The sequence below is a fragment of the Lynx rufus genome, unplaced genomic scaffold (assembly GCF_022079265.1).
Source record: "Lynx rufus isolate CCGP_SWC_20201006 ecotype Redwood Valley unplaced genomic scaffold, mLynRuf1.p SCAF_18, whole genome shotgun sequence".
Classification (NCBI taxonomy): Eukaryota; Metazoa; Chordata; class Mammalia; order Carnivora; family Felidae; genus Lynx; species Lynx rufus.
In genome coordinates, this window is record NW_025814832.1 from 41,438,782 (window position 1) to 41,459,753 (window position 20,972).

The window sequence follows — 20,972 nt, forward strand, 5'->3', positions numbered from 1 at the left end:
GCCCCTCAAATCCTTTTCTCAACCAGAGTCAAATAAGAGCTTGAAAGCACTTAATATCTGAACTAGATGATATCAGGAACAGACTCTCCAGTTTTTATGGCCGGCTCCGCCCAAGCTCACCTTGGAGGCACTGCATGGTGTGGCGTCCCTTCAGCACTCACCTCCTCCAGGAAGCCTTCCAAACCAGCCCTTGACTCCATCATCCTTCCTACCTTTCTGATTACTTCCTTTCATTAGCCCTTGGGTCCAGCTGTACTCGGTCAGATGTATCATTTGAGCAGAGCTCAGACAAGAAAAGAGGGTCTGGACCGCAACCCTGCAGAGATGGAGAGTGGAGGGAAGAGGGGGAACTGCAGTTAGCAGGAGGGTGCGTCTCCGCCTCCAGGGAAAATCTGAAGAACAGCCCCTAAGATTAGTCCTGGATCAGCAGCCCTTACAGTATTCTAATTCAGATCCTGTCTCCTCCTGTGCAGCAATATAAACAGAAATCTTCTCCCCACATAAGGCCAGAATTCCGCCTTACAAGCTTTCTTATTTCCCCTGTTTCTTAACTGTTGTGTAATGATGGATCCTTTATTGGGAAGCTGGTCAAATCCGAGTAGGGGCTGAGGGGGTGGCCATGTGTGGACTGTCTCATGGCCCCCCGTGGGTGGCAGTCAGCTATATAGCCGATAGTATCTCGGGAACAGGATGGCACCGTCCTGCTCTCTTCCAACGTGCTGCAGTGTCCTTGTACTGTCTCGCCCCCATCCCTGCGCTGAAGCCTTTTAAACAAGCCAGCTCAGTAAGGAGCAGATGTACATGAAGGAGTCAGGGAGCCATTCATTGTGGAAGGACAGATAACCTGGGGAAAGGCAGTGGGAGTGAGGTGGGTGAGGCTCCCCTCGGCGAGCTTACTTGCAAGGAACCACTGAGAGCTGATGGCGTAGGTGGGGAGGGGGAGGGCAGAGAGGACGTTAAGGGTCGGTTGGTTTGGTGGGAGAGGAGGGATTTGACGGGAGCCCCTGAATGCGAATTGAGTCTGTATTTGGTAGAAGAGGCAATGGGGAGACGAGGGCAGATCTTGGCTAGGAAAGAGACATGATAAAAATAGTGCTAATAATCCCATCATCTGCATGTGGGAGGATGAGCGCTCAGGGGAAACGGAGGCGAGGTGCGAGGCCAGGGTTCCACACCGGGGATCAGTGTGCATGGTGACATTTACGGAAGCTGGATGGAGTTGAGGTCTGCGTGAGCGACCCCTCAACTTGTAGACGGGCTTTGTCTCCTGGAGGAAGGTGCTAGGAGCTGTGGCTCTGTTCCCCATGCAGGGACTGGTGGCTTTGGAGATCAGCTGCCACCAAATGTCGCTGGATCTGGGCCCACCCCATGCAGCCCACAGAGTGCAGGTCTCCTTGTCCTCAGGTGTCCAGGACTTTCCATTGGCAGGGACTGCCCAGGGGGCCTCAGGGAGGACGGAAATGGGAAGCAGGCTGCGAAGAAGCTTTGGCCCAGGCAAACCAAACCCCTGCTTCGCAGGGCAAAGCAGAGAGGTGAAGAGCCTTTAACCTCACCATTTTGCAAGCATCCGTATCACACACCAAATGAGGGAGACGGGACACATTTGCGCAATAACTCAAGGCAGAGTCTCCATGGCAACAATTACCCAAAAATCCACCGCTGACAGTTGCAACAGCGGGAGCTAGCCAAGAAGACTCTGGGGGTGGGAGGCATGTGTGGGGCTCAGAGGACGGCTTCCTTTTATTCTTAAACTGAAGGAAGTGCTGAGGGCAGGCACCGAGGCATCTCAGAGCCTGACTAAGCCAAGAACAATTGGAAAACTGAAGCTGGAAGGAGCCTTTAAGATGAGCCACTCTGAGGCCTGGCTGTGAACCACTCCAGGAGGATGTGCTGGCTCCGGACTGGCGACTGGGCCACCAGGGCATTGCCCTTCCCCCACCCACTCCTGGGGGACAGGAGTTCTTCCCGCCTCCAGCGGTCTTGGGATGGGGACACGGGAGGGACCCAACTTTCTGGGAAGCCAAAGGCTCTGGGGAGTTTGAGTTTGCCTCCAGACTGAGTCCAGTCCTTAAAAACCTCACGCTTGATACGGGTTGGGAGAACCCAGCTCTAGCCACTCAGCCAGACCCCCACCCCGACTTGCGGTATGGCCCTTCAGCTCCCCCGACAGTGAAATGTGCCGCCGACTTTGAAGAGCTGTTCCGAGGCTGTGCAGGTAGCGTGACACGGGAACTGTTTTACCGAAGTAAAGCCCAACGCAAAGATAAGACAGGTCTGTAGGGCCGTGCAGGGCAGCCTGGCACAATTAGCTGTGGCACTCAAGGCTCTCCTCCTCAGGCAGAGACGGGTCCCAGGACAAGTGAGTCAGTGTCAAGAATGCAAGGAGGGACCTAGAGTGTGGCCGGAGAGGGATACGAGGAGGATGGTGGGAAGGTGGGGGAGTGACTTAGCAGAAGCATCGTCTGCTTCCTACCAGTAGACAGATGCACAGACTGAATGACAGAGGAAACTCAGAAGAAGACAGCAGAGCATACAACCTCCAATGTTTAAATTTTTCAATTTTTAATCAATTAAAAAAATTTTTTTAAAGAAGGTTGGCTCAAAGGGAAAAGTATTCTGCTCTCTTTTTAGAAAAAGCCGAATCCACCCCCCCCCCCCACCCCCACCTCTTTTCTACATTTCTTTCCCCGTGCTCCAGAGTCCTTGACTGTTTTTCAGTCTCTCTAGCTCAGGCTGCATGAAAAACTCTAGAGAAAGGAGAGGTTTTTCATCATCTCCTTTAGAAAAGAGGCAATTTGTCTATCTTTAGAACAAATGGAAAGACTCTGCTGGGTCTCACCGCATTTGGAAGTGAAACTTTGTGACCAACTCCTGGGCGTGGCAAACCCCTTCCGGTGAGTTTGGTGAGAAGAGATTAAGCTAGAGCATCTCTTGAGCACTTTTCCTGTTCCAGCCTCCCCCCTGTGCCATCCCACCCTCCGCCCCAAACCTTTTCCCTTCCCTTTTTCTCCCCCTAACCATGGAAAGTCCTCCCAGCCCTGGATGTCCTCAGAAGCCATTCTTTTCCACTCTCCCTTCTGGACTGAGCAGGGAAGAGAGAGATACAGGAGTGAGGCCACATAAAGAAGATTGGCTGCGTCCTCAGGCAGGAGCCCCCAGGGCAGAATGCAGAGGGATCGCCATGGTCCAGGCTTTGGAAGAGTCCAGAAGCTCAGCTGGGTCAGGACACTCGAAAGAGGCCAGCCTCTTAGGACTGACCAAACTCAGTGATGAACCACCAGAAAGCCGCTTCCTAAATTCGGAACGGAAGGAATGAAGGATGTCTGTTCAGTCACTTAGGCTACACATGCTCACTGTTCTGGGGACACATGGCCGGGTGTCAGGAGACCGACGAAGCCAACACGGAGATGGGAAGGTCACTTGAAGGACAGAAACCAGAGCAAGGAGGCCGCAGTCCTGAGGGGTGCAGTATGCAGTCACCTCTTCAGTGGCCCAGAAAGCTCGGCTCTCCCTTTCATTCATTCTTTCACTCATTCAGCAGACATTTGTGGCATATCTACTATGCAGGTCCTACCTAGGCACGGCGGACACAGTAGCGGGAGGGAAAAAGGCAGGTGTGGAACTCTGCGAGGGACACTGTTAAGAGAATGCAGAGACAAGCCACAGATTGGGAGGAAATATTTGCAAATCACGTATCTGCCAAAGGACTATAACTATCATATGTAATGGATTCTCAAAACTCAGCAATGAGAAAACAACCCCACTTAAAAAATGAGCAGGGGCATTTGGACGGCTCAATTGAGTGTCCCACTCCAGCTCAGGTCACGATCTCACGGTTCATGAGTTTGAGCCCCACATCGGGCTCGCCGCTGCCAGTGCAGAGTCTGCTTCAAATCCTCTGTCCTTCTCTCTCTCTCTGACCCTCCCCTACTCATGCTCAGTCTCTCAAATAGGAATAAACATTTATTTTTTAAAAATGAGCAAAAGACACTTCACCAGGGAAGAGATACAGATGGTAAAGAAACTCCTGAAAAGCTGTTCAACATCATCATTCACTAGGAAATACAAATTTAACCCACAATGAGATACCATTACCCACGTGGAAAGGCACACATACAAACAACACACACACACACACACACACACACACACACACACAACTGACAATACCAACTACTAGTGAGGGTGTGGAGTCACTAGAACACCCATACATTGCTGATGGGAATGCAAAACGTAATCGCTGCCATGGAAAACAGTTCGGCAGTATTTTTATAGAGCTAATCATACACTTTCCGTGTGGCTCAACAAAGCTCCTCCAAGGTATTTTCCAAAGAGAAATTAAGACTCTTGTTTGCACGTACACACAAAAACCGTGTGTGAATATTCATGTTGGCTTTATTCGTAGTCACCAAAAACTGATTCAGCCCATGTGTCCTTCAACCGAAGACAGACGGAAATAAAAATTAAATGAAAAAAAAAGAATGGTGATACATCCATATGACGGAATGCCGCTCAGCAACAAAAAGGAATGAACGGTCAACACTTGCAGCAACCTGGATGTATTAGGTTAAGTGCAAGGAGCCAGACTGAAAAGGCTACATGTTGTATGATCCCACTTATCTGATATTCTGGAAAAGAAAAACCACAGGGACGAAGAACAAATCAGTACTTGTCACAGGCTAAGGGAAGGAAGGGGGTTTGACTACAGAGTGGGAGCACGAAGAAGCTTGTTTGGTAGAACTGTATCTTGATTATGTTGCTGATTACACAACCCTGAACGTTTGTTCAAGACTCATACTACTGTCCATATCCCCCCCCCAAAAAAAGTGAATTGTACTGAATGTAAATTTAAAAATAAACATACTGGGGCACCTGGGTGGCTCAGTTGGGTTGAGCCTCGGATTCTTGATCTCAGCTCAGGTCTTGATCTCAGGGTCGTGAGTTCAAGCCCTGCACTGGGCTCCATGCTGGGCATGAAGTCTACCTAAAAATAAATTACTTAAAATAAATTTAAAAACTAAATAAAAATTTAAATAATAATAATAAATAAGTAAACATATTTATAGGGGCTCCTGGGTGGCTCAGTCAGTTAAGCTTCTGACTCTTGACTTTGGCTCAGGTCGTGATCTCATGGTTCGTGAGTTCAAGCCCCACGTCAGGCTGTGCGCCGTCAGCACAGAGCCTGCTTGGGATTCTCTCTCTTCCTCTGTCTCTCCCTCTGTCGCTCCCTCTCTCTCCCCTCCTCCCCTGCTGGCTCTCGCTCTCTCTCTCTCTCTCTCTCTAATAAATGAATTTTAAAAACATGAAAACATACCAGTAAAAATATTCTATTTTTAAAATCCAGCTGTATTGTATGTGCCTCACATATCGACAGGGAAAACTTGCAAGGAAAAGGTTTTCAAAAAGATACATGAAGAAAATATTAACCAAAATAAAGCTGGTATAGAAATATTAATACCCAACAACATGTACAGCTTTCATTTAATACTTAGTATGCAGAGTCCTGTCCGAGGCCTCTGGGGGGATATGGGAGAAAAAAACTTGACACCCATTCCAGGGGACTATAGTTTGGGAGGTGTCCACATGACTCTAAATTATATGGGCAACAAATAATTTTTGTAATTCTGTGCAAACCCAGAAAGAGGTGGTACTTCTAAAGAAGAGACAAGGGAGTGAAGAATACTTGGAATTCTGATTGTAAAAATCATTTATTGATCAATGTAGCCGTTGGTTTCCAAAGACACCTGCCAGTGAACCATGCCTCCAGTATTCATGGCCTTGCATAGTCTGTCCTCCCACAATGCATCTGGACTGGCTCTGTGAGTCATGTTAATAAATAGGATGTGGCAGAGAAGAAAATACCCCAATTCTGAGCCTAAGCCTTATGAAGGCTTGGCAACTGTGCTTCTGAGCTTTGGGGACAAAAGCTGGGCACTAGACAGACGACCTCTAGATGGCTGCAGTTCTTGCTGACAGAAGATCTGCCCAGCTGGCCGACAGTCTCCCAGTCAACCCACAGAACCATGAAGACATAATAAAGTGGTTATTGTTTCAAAGCTCAAATTTTTGGAGCTAGTTATAGATAGATAACCAAAACAATCACTTCTGAGGTGTGCCAGACATCGTGTTTGCTAATCATTTTCATAAATGATGTTATTTAATCCGTTCAACAAATACTTAGAGATATGTGTCATTAACCCCCATTTTACAAATGAAGAAACTGAAGTTTGGAAAGAATGTCTTACGACTAAGAATGAGCAGAAGCAGGGCTTGAATCCAGGGCCCTTCTTGATGTGGACTCGACATTCCCAACCATCACATTACATGGCCAAGTGGGGAAGTCGAAGGCTGAAAAACACAAAACATTTCGGAGTGAATCATGATGTCTCCCCTAGTGTGAGTTCTTTATTTATTTATTTACTTATTTATTTACTTAATTATTAAAAAAGTTTTTTAATGTTTATTTATTTTTGAGAGAGACAGAGACAGAATGCAAGTGGATTAGGGGCAGAGAGAGAGAGAGAGAGGGAGACACAGAATCTGAAGCAGGCTCCAGGCTCTGAGCAGTCAGCACAGAGTCCAATGCGGGGCTCAAACCCATGTGCTGTGAGATCATGACTTGAGCCAAAGTTGGACGCTCAACCGACTGAGCCACCCAGGTGCCCCTAGTGTGAGCTCCTTTTAAGATTTCCCCTCATTGTCTTTTTCATCCTGGACTACTGAGAAGTGAAGGAGATTCTGGAAAGATGATCAATAAGTAGGCGGATGGTATAAATTGGAGATTTTATTATAGTTTTGACACATTTCATAACAAGCACTAATCATCATCCTCGGCGTTCAGTTGTCATTTGAGAAAATGTAAACGCTACATCTGCTCACTGCCTGCCTTTTCTTCCAGACAAAAGAACACATGTTCCTAACAAGGGAGTGTATTTTCTTCCTCACCCTCAGTCACCACTAGAGAAGCCTGAACTTTGAGACAGGTGAGGAATGACCTCATCTTTATAGGCTCTCCTCTCCCCCACAGCCCAGGCAAGCTTCCAGAACCACTCTGGGCCCTCCAGGTTTTAGAGATCATCTTGGTCCCCACCTCAGGTTCATAGATGAGAAAACAAAGGTCCAAACAAAGGAGGTGTGGCTTCATCAAAAATATACTGAAAGCTGGCTGTGGCAGGGTCAGGCTAGGACCACATCTCCAGATTCCTTTTCCAGTGCTCTCTGAAGCCCAAGACCCTCTGGAGTCTCCTCTCTAGCTGCAAGCAAGCCCTAGACTCCTGATGGAGGTGACCTGAGTCTAGAAGTCTGGAAGTGTGCTGAGAACAGCCAGCTCTTTTGAGCCCAAGACCTCAGCAGCCAAATGTTCAGCACCACAGACAGCTCCACCAGCCTATTTACTTGGGAAGCTCTTTGCCCTACGAGGAAGTGTCAAGGGAGAAAAAGAGAAAATTATTGGAATGATTTTGGAGAGAATCTAGTCCACCTCCCTCACTTCGCACGGGAGGAAACCCAGGAAATGATTAGTCCAAGATCACATGGCAAGTCAGTACGAAGCTAGAGAGGAGGCCCAGTAGCCCATCTCACACCTCTTCAGGGCCCACAGATACTTGGTCCCCATGACTTACTAGTGGCACAGCCAGAGCTTGAATCAAGGTCTCCAAAATCTACATCTCTTGCCTTTGGGGATGGCAAGGAACGAAAAGAAAAAAAGAAGTAAAAAGAAACTGAAAGAGCACCCGGCCCTGATGGGAAGGCCTGTGATTTGGCCTCTAACTTCAAGTCCTGGACAGGAGCTTCCTACTTCCCTAAGGTGATGTGGCCTTTTAGAAACAATCTAGTTACCATGGCAACCTCATCCCAGGTTTCATCTCCATGGCAATTCACTTTTTTCACCTGTCTGGTAAGTCCACATGTGATTGCCCATATGTACATTGCAGAAAAATTAATATACGATCACATTTTTTAGAAGTGCAATATCTCATTATCCCAGGCTGCAATCAGGAACATAACAAGGCAGGATCCGGGGTAGACAGGGCCTGTGGCATCAAAGACCCAGAGCAGTCTTTGGGGGCCTCTCAGCCTTCTCGCTACCATCGCGAACCTTTCCTCATCTTTCCAGATCAGCGCACCTTAAGCTCACACTGGGTATAAAAAAGTTCTCCTTTTCCGTGTCCTCCCTGGTGTCCTGCCCATGACACAACCTCAGAGTGGCCTGGGACAGGAAGGAGGCTGATCCTTCTGACCGCAACCTCTGCAGGACCCAGGAAGGCCTCCTCCTGCTTGCTTTGGCCCTGCATCTCAGTTGAGAGCATCCCTGTTTCCGCCTTTTGTGACAGACCACATTGCATGCCTGAACTGCGGACTGTGGGCACCTTCTTCAATACGACCTAATCGGCCAACTACTGTCTAGGAAATCGCCATCATTTCTAGTCCACTGAGGGCACCCTTCCTATTTTCCAGCAATGCTATGGATTTTCTTTACTGTCAGTCCTGATGTTCGTAATGATGTAGAGCCGGCTGGAGTATTCTGTCTACCATTTCGACCTAACCCTCTCCTGCTCTCTCTACTTTATTTTTTATAATAACAGTTTTCGCCATATGGCCTGTCGAATGATGGTGCTGGGTTGTTTCTCTCACCCTCATCTTCTTCATCATCAGTAATAGTCCCTTTCATGCACGGGGCGTTGCCCTCACATGTGCAGCAGAGAAAAGGGAGAAGTGCTCACAAAAATATTCCTCCAACATCCCAAACAACAAAACAGAAAAATCAAGGCATGGTCTCATTTCCAAAGCTCGATGAAAATTATGAAATGTACCACCTATTCACCTTCCAAATACCTTTTGAGCTCAGACAGACCTGAATCTGATTCTACCAATGATTAGCTGTGGTCTTAAATGAGTGATCTAAGCAATCTGAGCCTTGCTTTCTCAAAGATGACAGCAATATCTGCCCTGCAGAGATTATTAGATATGGGCTATAGAAAAATCAGAAAGGATTATGAGATAAAATAGGAAAACTGCTTCACACCATTTCTGGCATGTGAAAGATCTTCTCTAAATGGCAAGTATGCTTATTAGCACCTAAAAGGGGAATCATTCCCATGAAAATTTTATTTGTCTCTGACTAAGGAGAACGCCCACCCTTCTCCTCGTGTTTGATTTGATTACATATCCTTGATTCCTATGATGAGTGCGGCCCCTTGAAAGCAGGGGGCTGTGTCCTCAGTTCAACAAAGGTTTGTGGTATTCCTAAACTAAACAAGGCACCATGGTGAGTGCTGTAGAAAATACATACACAGGGAAAACAGCTCCGGTCCTCAGGGATAATGCAGTGAGGGAGACAGACATGAACACCAGAGTCCATAACGCAAGGCAGAGAGAGGCCCATGCCATCCACCTTGGCAGTGTGCCTGGTGGTTAGGAGTGGGAGCTCAGAAACCAGTCTGCCTGAATTCGGGATCCCAGCTCCACTTACTGGCGGTACAACCTCAGACTAGTCTCTTACCCTGAGGCTGGGCCTCAGTTTCCTCAAATGTAAAATGAGGATGGTACTAGAAGCCACCTCTTAGGACAGTTAATATATGAACAGAACACATAGAAGGGCTCAGTAAACATTACTGTTATGTAGATATACGAAGATATGTGATAGAAGAGATCAAAATTCTGTTTCATGGATGAGGCTGCACTTGAGCTTGACCTTGGAGAATGAGCAGTTATAAGAGACAACGGAGGGGAAGAAAAGCATTTGAGGGAAGCAGAGCACCGGGAGCCATAGAGTGTGAACTCTGTAGCATTTTCAGAGTGGAGACTGGGGGCCAGATCACCAGAGCCAAGAGAGAAATGCCGTGAAAGGGGCTGGCACAGAGGTTTAGGACAGCCCCTGCGAGGTCAACCAGCATCAGCATGATACTCGCAACCAGTTACCCAACACCTCCCGTGGGCAGAGCGCCGCGCCCAGCTCGGCCATCGTTGTCTCCTGGAATCTTCTCAACAAACACAGGAAGCAGGCTTTATGATCCCAATTTGACAGATGAACAGTGTGACTCAGAACACTTCATTAACTTGCTGCTGGTTCTGTAAAGTCTAAACTAATTCCCTTCCCTTCGCCTGCTCCCGGACACCAGCGCCCCTGCACGGATGGTCACACGGGTCTTCAGGACACAGGTGGCAAGCAGGGACTACATAAGACCGAAACACCAAGGGCTTCTCTCTTGGGATCAGCACCACCTGATGGGTCACTGAACAAGGAAGGGCCTCCTGATTCTGAAGCCTGTTTCCACCCGCAGATGTTCTGCTGCAATTGGTCCGGGGGGTGCGATATGAGCAGCAGGGCTTTGAAAGCTCAGCTGGGTAATTCTCACGAGCTGTCAAGTTGGAAATCATGGGTCCAAGGGGAGGCCTTGCACCAAAAGCATTGCTGCTGACGCCTGGCCCTTGCTGTGGCTCTCCAGACCTGCTCCAATGGCTCCGTACTGGGCCTCTCCTGCAGCAGGGAGCGGGGCCATGGTGGAGGCCTCCACGGCTGGGTCCTCAGCCCTCCACTTCTGGGTCCCTCTTCCTGTCCCATGTCTTTCCTCCTCATTGCCCTTCCCAGGTCCCCAGAGCCTTCTTATGGCCCAAACTTTCCCTTCCCCATGAGGGACCAATCTGGCTGCCCTCCTGGAAAGGACTCAAGACCCCCAAATTGATCCCATTTCCCTCCTTGTTCCTGGCCAGAGCACCACCCTCATTTTCCCCTCTGTGGGGCCCACACAGAGCAAGGCAGGGAGACTGGCTGGTTTCAGCAGGAGGGACTGATGGCATTTCTTTCCCTCCCTCTCCCGTTCCACGGTAGGGGTGAAGCTTTGGGAAGCAGGGAGAGGGGTAGAGCCCAGGGCCCGGTTTTGAGGAAAGGTCGCCCTTCCAGGGAGGCCTGGGCCTGGTGTGGTGGAAACCAGACAGCAGAGTCCACGTGGGGAGGGGAGGAAGCCCCCTCGAGGCTGGTAACTGCTTTTTCTTCGAAGCCCAGCCATAATCACCCTCAATGTTGTTACGGTAACAGGACCTGGGACAGGAAAGGAACCCCAGCAAGAAGGTGAGGGTTGCAGGTAAGATCCCTGGAAGCCTTGCTGAACTTCACCTTTGGAGCGCATGTCTGTCAGCCTGGTCCAGCTCAGCAGGAAACCAGCAGTTTGCACAGCATGACCCGCAGTGATGGAGGCTGTCCCCTGCCTGGGTGGCTGTGGCGTCAACATCCAGGTCCCATGTCCTGGGCTTTCTGCCCAAGCTTTCCCCTGCCAGACAGGCCCCAGGAGAAACGCAGGTTCACAGCCAGCCTGCAAGCTCCCATCAGAACCCTGTACCCCCAAATAGGTTTCGTCTAAATAGATTTGCTGGTACCCGCCCCCCAAAATAGAGGTCATCATCAGTAAAAGGTAAAGTGGGAATAATGCTAGTATCTGCCCCAAAGGATTGGTATGAGGATGAATTTAGATAATGCCCTTAAAGTGAGTAGCACAGTGACCATACTAAATAAATAAATAAATAAATAAATAAACAAACAAACAAATAAATAAAGGTAGGTTACCATCGTTGTAATCTGGTTTGTGGAATACAGCGCCCTTTTGGGTGCAAAGGAAGATTCAAGGCTCTGGTGTCCGAGGGTGTCTCTGTGTCAGAAGCTGTCCATTGGTCTGCCTGGCTGGGCCAGCCTAGGTGTGGATAGCTCCAGGGGTACCAGTCCCCAGTGATGTGGTCTTTGATTCCTCCAAGATGGTAGGACACACGTAAAGCCAGACGATCGTCTTATAGGAGCTGGTTTCCTGACTCTTGCTTATTTTTTTTTCCTCAGCATTCCAGAGTGTTCCCCATGGATTAAACTCTCCATTTCTATGCACTGGAGTTACAGATTCCTCTGAGTTTGGAGGCATATGGCGGCAAGAGTAAGCAGGTGCTTCCTCAGGGCACTTCCCCAGTGGTCATGCCAGAGGCCTAGATGCTTGCCTGGCCTCTGGAGTTCAGGGATCTGGACATCCCACATATCTCTCGTGACCTTGAGTAACAAGAGAGAATCATGAGCTGCACTCAAGGGATGCTATTCAGAAATCCTTCTAAAGTCCTTTGTATAAAATGTGTGTGTGCACGTGCACACATACCTTTTTCCCCAAATTGGAATGCTGGATGTGGGCTATTTTTGTGGGTACCCACAACCATCACGCTTCCTTCTTTCCCTCTGAAACCCCCCTTAATGCTCAAGGCTGCCCTTGGTCTGCTGCTGAGTTGGGGTCTGGGGAGGTTCAGGAAGGGTGACTCCCAGCAGCCAGCCGAGCATGGCTGTGCCAAGTGGGCTCCAACAAACAAGTGGGAAAGTGAGTAGCTGTCCTCCATTCCAGGGGCCATCTTGCTAGTGAGAGCACCCGACCCCAGTGAACACAGTGCCTGCGGCACTGCAGCCTCCCTCCTGTCCTCCATTGCAGGGGCCATCTTGCTAGTGAGAGCACCTGACCCCAGAAATTGCATCCCTTGGGACACCCGGCGGGGGCAGGGGGGCTCAGTCTGGTTGAACATCCAACTCTGGATTTCCACTCGGGTCATGATCCCAGGGTCATGGGATCAAGGCCCGCGTTGAGCTCTGCGCTGAGCATGGAGCCTACTTAAGATTCTCTCTCTCTGGGCTGGCATGTCACCTCCCCCACCCTTTAGGTACAGGTGTGACCTTGAGCCCCTTGCCTAACCTCCTTGGGCCTCAGATTCACCACCAGTGAAAGGTAAAGTAGGGATAATGCTAATATCTGCCTCAAAGGATTGTTATGATGACGAAAATGAATAATGCCCAGTTTTAGCCCTTCCCCAGATCAGACACTTGCAGACAGTGGAGCCACGCACTCGCCCTTGGCCGATGAGTGGCATCTTTCTAGCCCGTTAACACCGCTTTACTCTAATTCTGCATCTCCAAGAGGTGCCTGGGTTCTGGGCAACGGGGTATCTCATAATGGGGGACTGAAAATTCCCTGAATGCAGCTGCATATGGAGGTCATTTTCTGCATTTTAAATGTCCTGGGTCCTCCGCGCCACAAAGCCCTCTCCCACCCTTGCCCCACCCCCGGCAGCAAGGGCATTTCTTCCCACTACTCCTGCTCCACACTACAAGGATGGTGTCCAAGCAAGCCCTTAGATGGGGCTTTGGCCTTGTAATTTAACTAGATCTAGCGCCCCACCAACCCCCCGATTAAATTTTTATTCACTGTTCTGATATATTAATTTTGCTTTTCTTCCATTTTGCAGGTAAGTCACTGATTTTTCTTTTTTTTCCCCTCACGGAATAGATTCCAATTTCCCAAAGATTTAAATAATCTCCCCAGCTGTCTGGCCACCCCGCAGGGCCTGCCCGTTCCCCTCTAGGACTACGGCCTCCTGGCCTCCTCCAAGTGGGGTCTCAAGAGCCCCCCACCTACCCCCCACGGCTCCGCAGTCAGGCGGCCAACCCGCCTGTGAGGTACACAGCGCACCCACTCCGCCCCAGCCAACACAGCTTACACTTACACACACACTCCGTGAAGAGTTGCGAACGGGAAGCCGCCGGAAGCCCGACGGCAGCAGGTTTATTACCACGGTTCTTTTCAAATGCAAAATCCGGCCCACGAGCTCAGGGAATCGGATTCATCAACTTGCCCCACCCCGCAACTCACCCGCACACGGACGCGTCTACGTACGCACAAAACTCCCCCGCACGTGACCTCAGCCCCACGCAGCCTCCCACGACCTCTCCCACCCCGCCACGCTGAGGCGCACACTGGACCGAGCCGGGTGTGGAAGTCCCTTCCCGCGCCACCGCCTCGAGTCTCACGGTGTCCCCGGGCCGGGGCGCCCCGAGGCCCGTCGCTGTTCTTCGCGCGGCCCGCCGGGCGGCGGCGGCAGAGCCCGGGAGGGGCACGAGGGTCCCGGTCTCCCTTCTCGTCCGCTTGCGGCCGGGCTGGCGGGGACGGGCCCAGGCGGCCTCAGTACAGCCCCAGGATGGCGGCGCCCACGTCCTTGGAGGGCCGGCGCTCCTCCACCAGAAAGTTGATCATACTCTCCGACTTGATGAGCAGGTTGCAGCCCAGGAAGAACACGCCGAAAACCACGGTGAGCGACAGCACGCAGAGCACAGCAATCTGCGCCACGCGCGACACCCACAGGCTGCGCTCGTCGGGCGCCAGCCCCGCGGGGACCCCGTCGGTGGCGGCCAGCGGCGCGCCCCCGGGGCAGCAGCCCAGCCACGTGCCCAGCCCGTGGCTGCGGTTCCCCAGGGTGGCCCCGCCGCCGCCGCCCAAGCCGCCCGCCGCCTCCAGGCCGCTGTGGTTCAGGAAGGTCGCGTTCATCGCGGCTCGGCGCCCGGGGTCTCGGCGCGCCGGCCGGGGCGCGCGGGGAGGCTGGCCGGCGTCCTCGCTCCCGGAGATGCTGGGGTCCAGCCGCGGGCGGGGAGAGGGGAAGGCGGGAGGCCGCCCGCGCGCCGGCACCCCTCGGGCCGCCTGGCCCTGGGCACCGGGCGGGAAGCGGCGGCCCGGAGGAACGAGCAACAGGCTGCGCGGGAGCTGAAGCCGGAGAGCCGAGCGCGGGTCGCAGTTGCCTGCTGCGCGGCTCGCCGGCCCCGCCGCCCCTCCCCTAGCAACGGCCCGCCCCCTCGTGCCTCCTTCCTGCTCCCCCCCCCCCCGCGGCGCCCCCCCCCCCCCCGGAGTCCTCTGGGTCCGAGAAGCTGGCAGCCCCGCCCCGGGGGCAGTGGCGGAGGGTTTCGGGCTGGGAAATCTCCCCGAGGCGCCCATCCCGGGAATCGGTGCTCGTGGCGGTTCAGCTCCTCCTGAAGTCGGCCCTAAGTTTCTGCTCCGCTCTTTGGCTCCCAGTAAACCTTCCTGGACATCAGAGAAGTAGCTCTCACCCCCGGCGTTGGCTGCCCTCTCCTCTCTCCCTTCTCCGTTGGGGCTGTGGCGCTGGGTCCGAGCGGTCCCACCACGCCCCTACCCGCTCCTCGCTGCTGTGCCCAGGCTGAAAGCAGTGGCTGCGGGGCGTGCTGTCTTCGTCCTTCCCACCCCACCCCCATCCTGCCCCATTTGATTTTTTGTTTTTAATTCAAAAAGAAGTTATTGAGGTCTCCCCCCCCCCCCCCGCCCCGCGTTCCTTTTGGCAAAAAACGCACCATTGCAAACTAGAAAGTATGGATTAGCAAAATGAAAAAAAAAAATCGAAAACCTCAAAATCCTACCCCCGAGTGTCGACGTTACCACCTTGGTACAAAATCTGGGCTTTTTTTCTTTGCGAGTCTCCATACATTTATTCAAATAGAGGTGCATTGTTAGTACCTACTGTTTTGTCATTTAATTGTGTATCTTTTCGTAGTGATGAATATTCATCTACAACAGGGGTTCTGAATATTCTGGAGGACTTATTATGTCGGGGTTGGGGGCCCCAGAATGTGCATTACTAATACCCTCACAGGTGATGTTCATGCTGCTTCCGGGTCCTGCTTTGAGAACTACTGATCTGTAATACAATTTTTAGTGAAGGAATGGTGTTTCAAGGGTAGAGACTACTACCATTTATTTAAGGAAGATGTTTATTTTTGGATATTTTAGTTGGCCCCCCCTTTTTGCATCAGAACCAATATTACCATAAAGAGCCTGTATCAAAGTGTATGCAAAAACTATTTTTTTCTTGATTTTTTTGAACAATGGACCCACAGAATCCAAAGATTACATCCTACCAAATTGCTCTGCAGAAATGAACCAGTTTACACTGCAGCCCTATGGGGAAGGCGGGGGGCATTGCCCCCGATCCTGGTCATTGTCATTATTTTCATAATCTTTGCCTGTGTTTATGGGATGTGGGATGGTTTCTCATCCTCGTATAATTTGCATTCTTTGAGCTGTGGAGAAGGAAGGAAAGCATCTAGGAGTCTTTTCCAGAGTCCAGGCAGAAGATGCTGTGGGAGGCTTGGATTCCGCTGGTGGTGGCAGAGGGAAAGACCTGAGGATGGAAAGGGCTTGGCAGGTGGGCGTGAGGGTACCCAGGATGTCCCCAGCATGGAGTATCTCAAAGCCACCGCTCCGCCATTAGAACTAATACACGTGTGTGTGTGTGTGTGTGTGTGTGTGTGTGTGTGTGTATCTCCTGGGAAGCTATTAAGTTTCTCATTTTATTTATTTATTTATTTATTTATTTATTTTTAATTTTTTTTTTCAACGTTTATTTATTTTTGGGACAGAGAGAGACAGAGCATGAACGGGGGAGGGGCAGAGAGAGAGGGAGACACAGAATCGGAAACAGGCTCCAGGCTCTGAGCCATCAGCCCAGAGCCTGATGCGGGGCTCGAACTCACGCACCGCAAGATCGTGACCTGGCTGAAGTCGGACGTTTAACCGACTGCGCCACCCAGGCGCCCCAAGTTTCTCATTTTAAACATGAAGAAGGGTGCCTGAGTAGCTCAGTCGGTTACGCATCAGACTCTCGGTTTGGGCTTGGGTCACGGTCTCGCGGTTTGCTGAGTCTGAGCCCCACGTCCGGCTCTGTGCTGGCAGTGCAGAACCTTCTTGGGATGCTCTCTCTTCTCCTTCTGTCTCTGCCTCTGCCCCCACTCACAGTCTCTGCCTCTCTCCAAAGAAATAAACTTTAAAAACATTTAAAGATGAAGAAACTGACACACGTAAATACACACACAGAGACACCCAGGAGAGACCGACGGATAGACCTGGCTCACCTTCCTCCGTCCTGGAAGAGCCGCTTGGGACAAGGGCACTCACAATTTTCTGGGCAGGAGTCTCCCTGCCCTGACTACCCCCCAGAGCCAGGATAGAACAGGGAGACAGCAGGTTCCTGATGAGATATTTTGTTCCCTGCTTTTGACCAGTTGGATTTCTTTAGAGAAATGCTTGGTTATGTCCTTTGTCCATCGTTCTCCTGAGACCAACCCCCGATCTTGAATAATACACTCTGGACGTGGAGCCCATATTCTTGACTCCATCCGGCTGAGGTCAGGCTGCCTGTGGCACAGAAAGCAGGGGCAGGAGGAGCAAAGGTGGGGTCTAGGGGCCTGCCTACTCCAGCAGGAGGCTGTGAGGAGACTGACGGCTGACCTTCCCTTTATTAAGCACCTACGATACGCTCAGTGCATTAAATATATTACCTCACTGTTACACCAGCCCTTGGTTCCACTGGACTGTCCTCTTGACATGAGAAAACAGAGGCTCAGAGTGGTTAATTGGCTTACTGAAGATCACACAGCTAGTTAAGCATCAGAGCCAGAATTTGTCCTGTTCCAAACAGGACAGAGCCCTGTCCTGTTCCAAAGCTATGTTTTAATTATTCCCATGCCCCTCTCTTCCATCATCCCTGCGCTGGTTTCTGTAGCTACCTGCGGGGAAGAGGAAGGTGCTGTCTTTTTGACCTGTGGTCAGGAAGGGAGAGACAGAACATGGGCTTGTGGAAGTAAGCAAAGACCACCCACGTGAGAGCAAGCAAAGGCTGTGTTTTCAGAGCTCGCTACCACAAGGGAGTCAGCCCCCATCGCTTGAGTTTGGAAGAGAATCGAAGGCCGGCCGAGGAATGGGAAATCTTTATAATGGGAGAGAGGGAAGGCTTCAGGTTCTGCTCAGAGGCCGTTGGCACGGAACCTGTGGATGTGCTCGCTAGAAGGGGGGTGCCCTATGTGATTGGGTTCGGGGAGCATGTTTGGCTTTCCCCAGTTTGTCCTACGTTGGAAGCAGGGGCAAAATGAGGGAAGCTGTCAGCTGTTGGTCCAGTCTTGGCTGCGTCTGGGCTATTACTACACGGGTATGCTTTGGCTTCCCAGACTAATGGCAGCAGAGAGTGGTTTCCCTCCTTGGCTGTTGCTACAGGTAGTGATCAGAGTTCTGTTTTTCTATATGGCGTGGCCCCTGTTTGTCTGTGTATCTGGTCTCTCAGACTCCTCCCCAGAGTCCTGGAGGAGGGGCCTTCCTGGCCTGGTGCTGGCCAGAGGCTTCCTGCCTCGGGCTCCCTCCTGCCTTCTGCCGTTTCTGGAGCCCCCGGTCCCGGTAGGTCTCCTTGCTATTTGCTGTGCACCGTCTCAATTCTCATAATAGCCCCCAAAGGGAAATTATATTCGTTATCATTGCCGCATCATAGCTCATCCCCAAATTTAGCAAATATTGATGATTTCACAGTTTTCTGAGGGCCAGGAAGCCAGAAGCGGCGTAGCTGGGTGGTTCTAGCTCAGGGTCTCTTGTGAGGCTGTAGCCCAGGGGTTGGTGGGGGCCACAGTCACTTGAAAGCTCGCCTGGGGGTGAAGGATTGGCTTCCAAGATGGCTGCCTGACACAGCTCTTGTCTTGAGGCCTCAGTTTCTGCCCAGGTAGACCTTTCCACAGAGCCCCTCTTGAAGAACGTGCTTGGCGGTGGACCACGCGTGGGAGGGGTGGAAGAGTGAGCTTGGAGAGGGCAGTGGGTTAGCTATCATTGTTATGTAAGCTTCATGGCAACGTAATAGAGAGAAACCATTAGCCCCATTTGACAGATGAGAAAACGGAGCCTCTGAAAGGAGAGAGATTTTGCCTGAGGACACAGAGCCTGTAGCTGATATGGCCAGGATTTAAGCCCTTCTCTACCTTAAAACCTGACCCTAGCTCTTGCCAGCCCTTGGTGTGCGTCCAGGGGGGTGGGGTGGGCTTCGTTGTTAGGGAAAGACGCCCCTCCCCCAGCCCCCAGAGCCTCCGGGAGGCCTCAGGAGACTGAGAAGTTGTCTGTCAACTGGGCTGCCTTCTCTGCTCTAGAGACAAGGAAGCTGGTGCCTCTGGGCCCAGCTGCCACCCACACAGGACTATTTTTACCCTCCACCTCAGTGACAAGTCTGCATCTCCCCGCTCTGGAAAGGCCATCTGGGTAGTCTGGCTGTCCCAGGAAGAGCCTCCACCCTGAGGCCACCGTTTATGCCCCGCTGTTCCCGCAGCTGTTTCTAGATGAACCTTTAGCTCTCCGGCATGCCTTGGCCAACCGAGGTCAGTACGACGCCTCCGTCTCCTGGATTCCTGTCAGCACAGAGCCCTACACAGGGTTCGAACCCACGCACTGTGAGGTCGTGACCTGAGCCCAAGTCGGACACTTAACCCACTGAGTCACCCAGGCGCCCTGGGGCCATTTTAACGATACGAATGATTTTATTTGCGTCTTTAGACTACACACAGAAACACTTGAAAACTGCAAATACATGACTGTTGTATAACGTACTTCAGGGAGTCTGAGAACCTTTGGACATAATTTATTTTCTGAAGTGGTCTCAAACAACCCCCTAGGATCCCGCGTGTGCTATTCATTTGTTTGGCAAACTCTCCCCGAGCCGGTAAAGGTTGCCTCCTGCCAGGTTCCTGTCCAAATGATCTCATGTTTCACCCTGGCAGACGGGAAGTTAATAATGTTTTACTGCAACTCTCACAGAATTAAAATAAACACAATTGTCAGGTTCAGCCTTTGTCCCCCATGCAAAGTGGAAAGCAGAGGAGGCCCCCCCCCCAAAGCAGCAGGAGGGAGAGACACGGCAGGGGGTTCTGTGCAGTGGTAGAAAGGGGGCAGCGCCTGTGTAAGTAGCACGGCAGACAACTGAGACACGGATCATGGGGGATCGTGGAGCTTCACACCCCCCTTCCCCCCACCTCCCCTCCCCCCACCTGTCCGATTTGTGTTTTGGAGAATACCTGGATTTGGAGGACCTAGGATCTATTTCTGCTTCTGCTCCTAATTGACTGTGTGACCTTGAGCAAGTTAGTCATTCTCCCTGGGCCTCGATTGGCTCATCTGTAAATCAAGGGATCTGGATCAGATCATCTTCAGTAAAACTGCATTTAGAAAAACAGGTAGTGGGTCAGACGGGCCATGGTCTGCCTTCCTCAGCTCTACATTTCCTGAGGGGTTCAGAGAGCACGGCGCCCAAGATCTGTGCCTGGTCTGCACCTAGAGCGCTGCCTGGGCCCCCATTACCCCAGCTGTGAAATAAGGAGCATGATTAATACCTGCGTCCCGTGAACTGCCCCTTAGAGGTGACACTGACCAAAAGAGGTCTGTTTAATACAGGACTTCTCAGAGCCTTTAATACGTTGGTGTGCATTGTGAATTTCCCGGGGTGGGGGGGGGGGGCGGGGCGGGGGAGGGGATGCAGGATGTAATATTTAACTAACACAAACTAATATTTTTTGCACGATGTACCTTTCAGCACAGTTTGGAAAATGCCATTAGCATAAAGAAGGGCTCTCAGTCTTCCTGGGGCTGTACCCCTTTAATAAAAAGGACAGTAGCGGATGCCATATACTGACACTACATGTGCCTGAACTTACATCCCACCCGCCCTGCCCCCCCCCCCCCAGCCTCAACTCTGCAGGGTGTGTGATAGTATTCGCATGTCACAGGTGAGGCTCAGAGAGGTGAAGGAACTCGTTCAAGGTCACACAGCTGGGACGTGGCAGGCCTGTCTGGCTCCCAGGCTTCTCCCCTGCACCACACTGCCTTCTTAGCTGTCCCTGTCCTTCCACCTCAAAATGCAGACGGTGGCCCACTTGATTCTAATGCGCAGCCAAGTTTGATAACCATTGTTATAAAAGCAGCGATTCTCAGCATTGACTATAGAATCGCCTGGAAAGATTTTCTAAATGCTGGGAGCAGGGTGGGGAGTAGTAACAGGAAGGGGACGCTCGGGGCCTTTTCTGGGGTTGTAGTAACGTTCTACATTTTTTTTTAATGTTTATTTATTTTTGAGAGAGAGAGAGAGAGAGAGACAGAGCACAAGCAGGGGAGGGGCAGAGAGAGAGGGAGACACAGAATCCGAAGCAGGCTCCAGGCTCTGAGCTGTCAGCACCGACCAACGCGGGGCTTGAACCCACGAACCGTGAGATCCTCACCTGATCCGAAGTCGGCCGCTTAACCTTCTGAGCCGCCCAGGCACCCCCTCCGCTTGATTTTGTAATCTTCATAAGAGACAAGATGTTCAGCACTAGATTGTAA

At 51.3% G+C, this 20,972-nt stretch overlaps 2 protein-coding genes across 2 annotated transcripts in view; one reads left to right on the plus strand and one right to left on the minus strand.

Moving 5' to 3' along the window:
- The window catches only part of GOSR2 (golgi SNAP receptor complex member 2), a 68,542-nt gene that overhangs the window by 27,583 nt on the left and 19,987 nt on the right, over window positions 1-20,972 (plus strand). The window lies entirely within an intron of this gene.
- Window positions 13,393-14,543, minus strand: RPRML (reprimo like). Its single transcript, XM_047081712.1, has one exon. It carries the CDS (start codon window positions 14,334-14,336, stop codon window positions 13,974-13,976), a length of 363 nt encoding a protein of 120 aa, XP_046937668.1. The 5' UTR covers window positions 14,337-14,543; the 3' UTR covers window positions 13,393-13,973.

What these genes read in the sequence shown, in the direction of transcription:
- RPRML (XM_047081712.1), bottom strand. Translation starts at nt 14,336, where the DNA reads ATGAACGCGACCTTCCTGAACCACAGCGGCCTGGAGGCGGCGGGCGGC.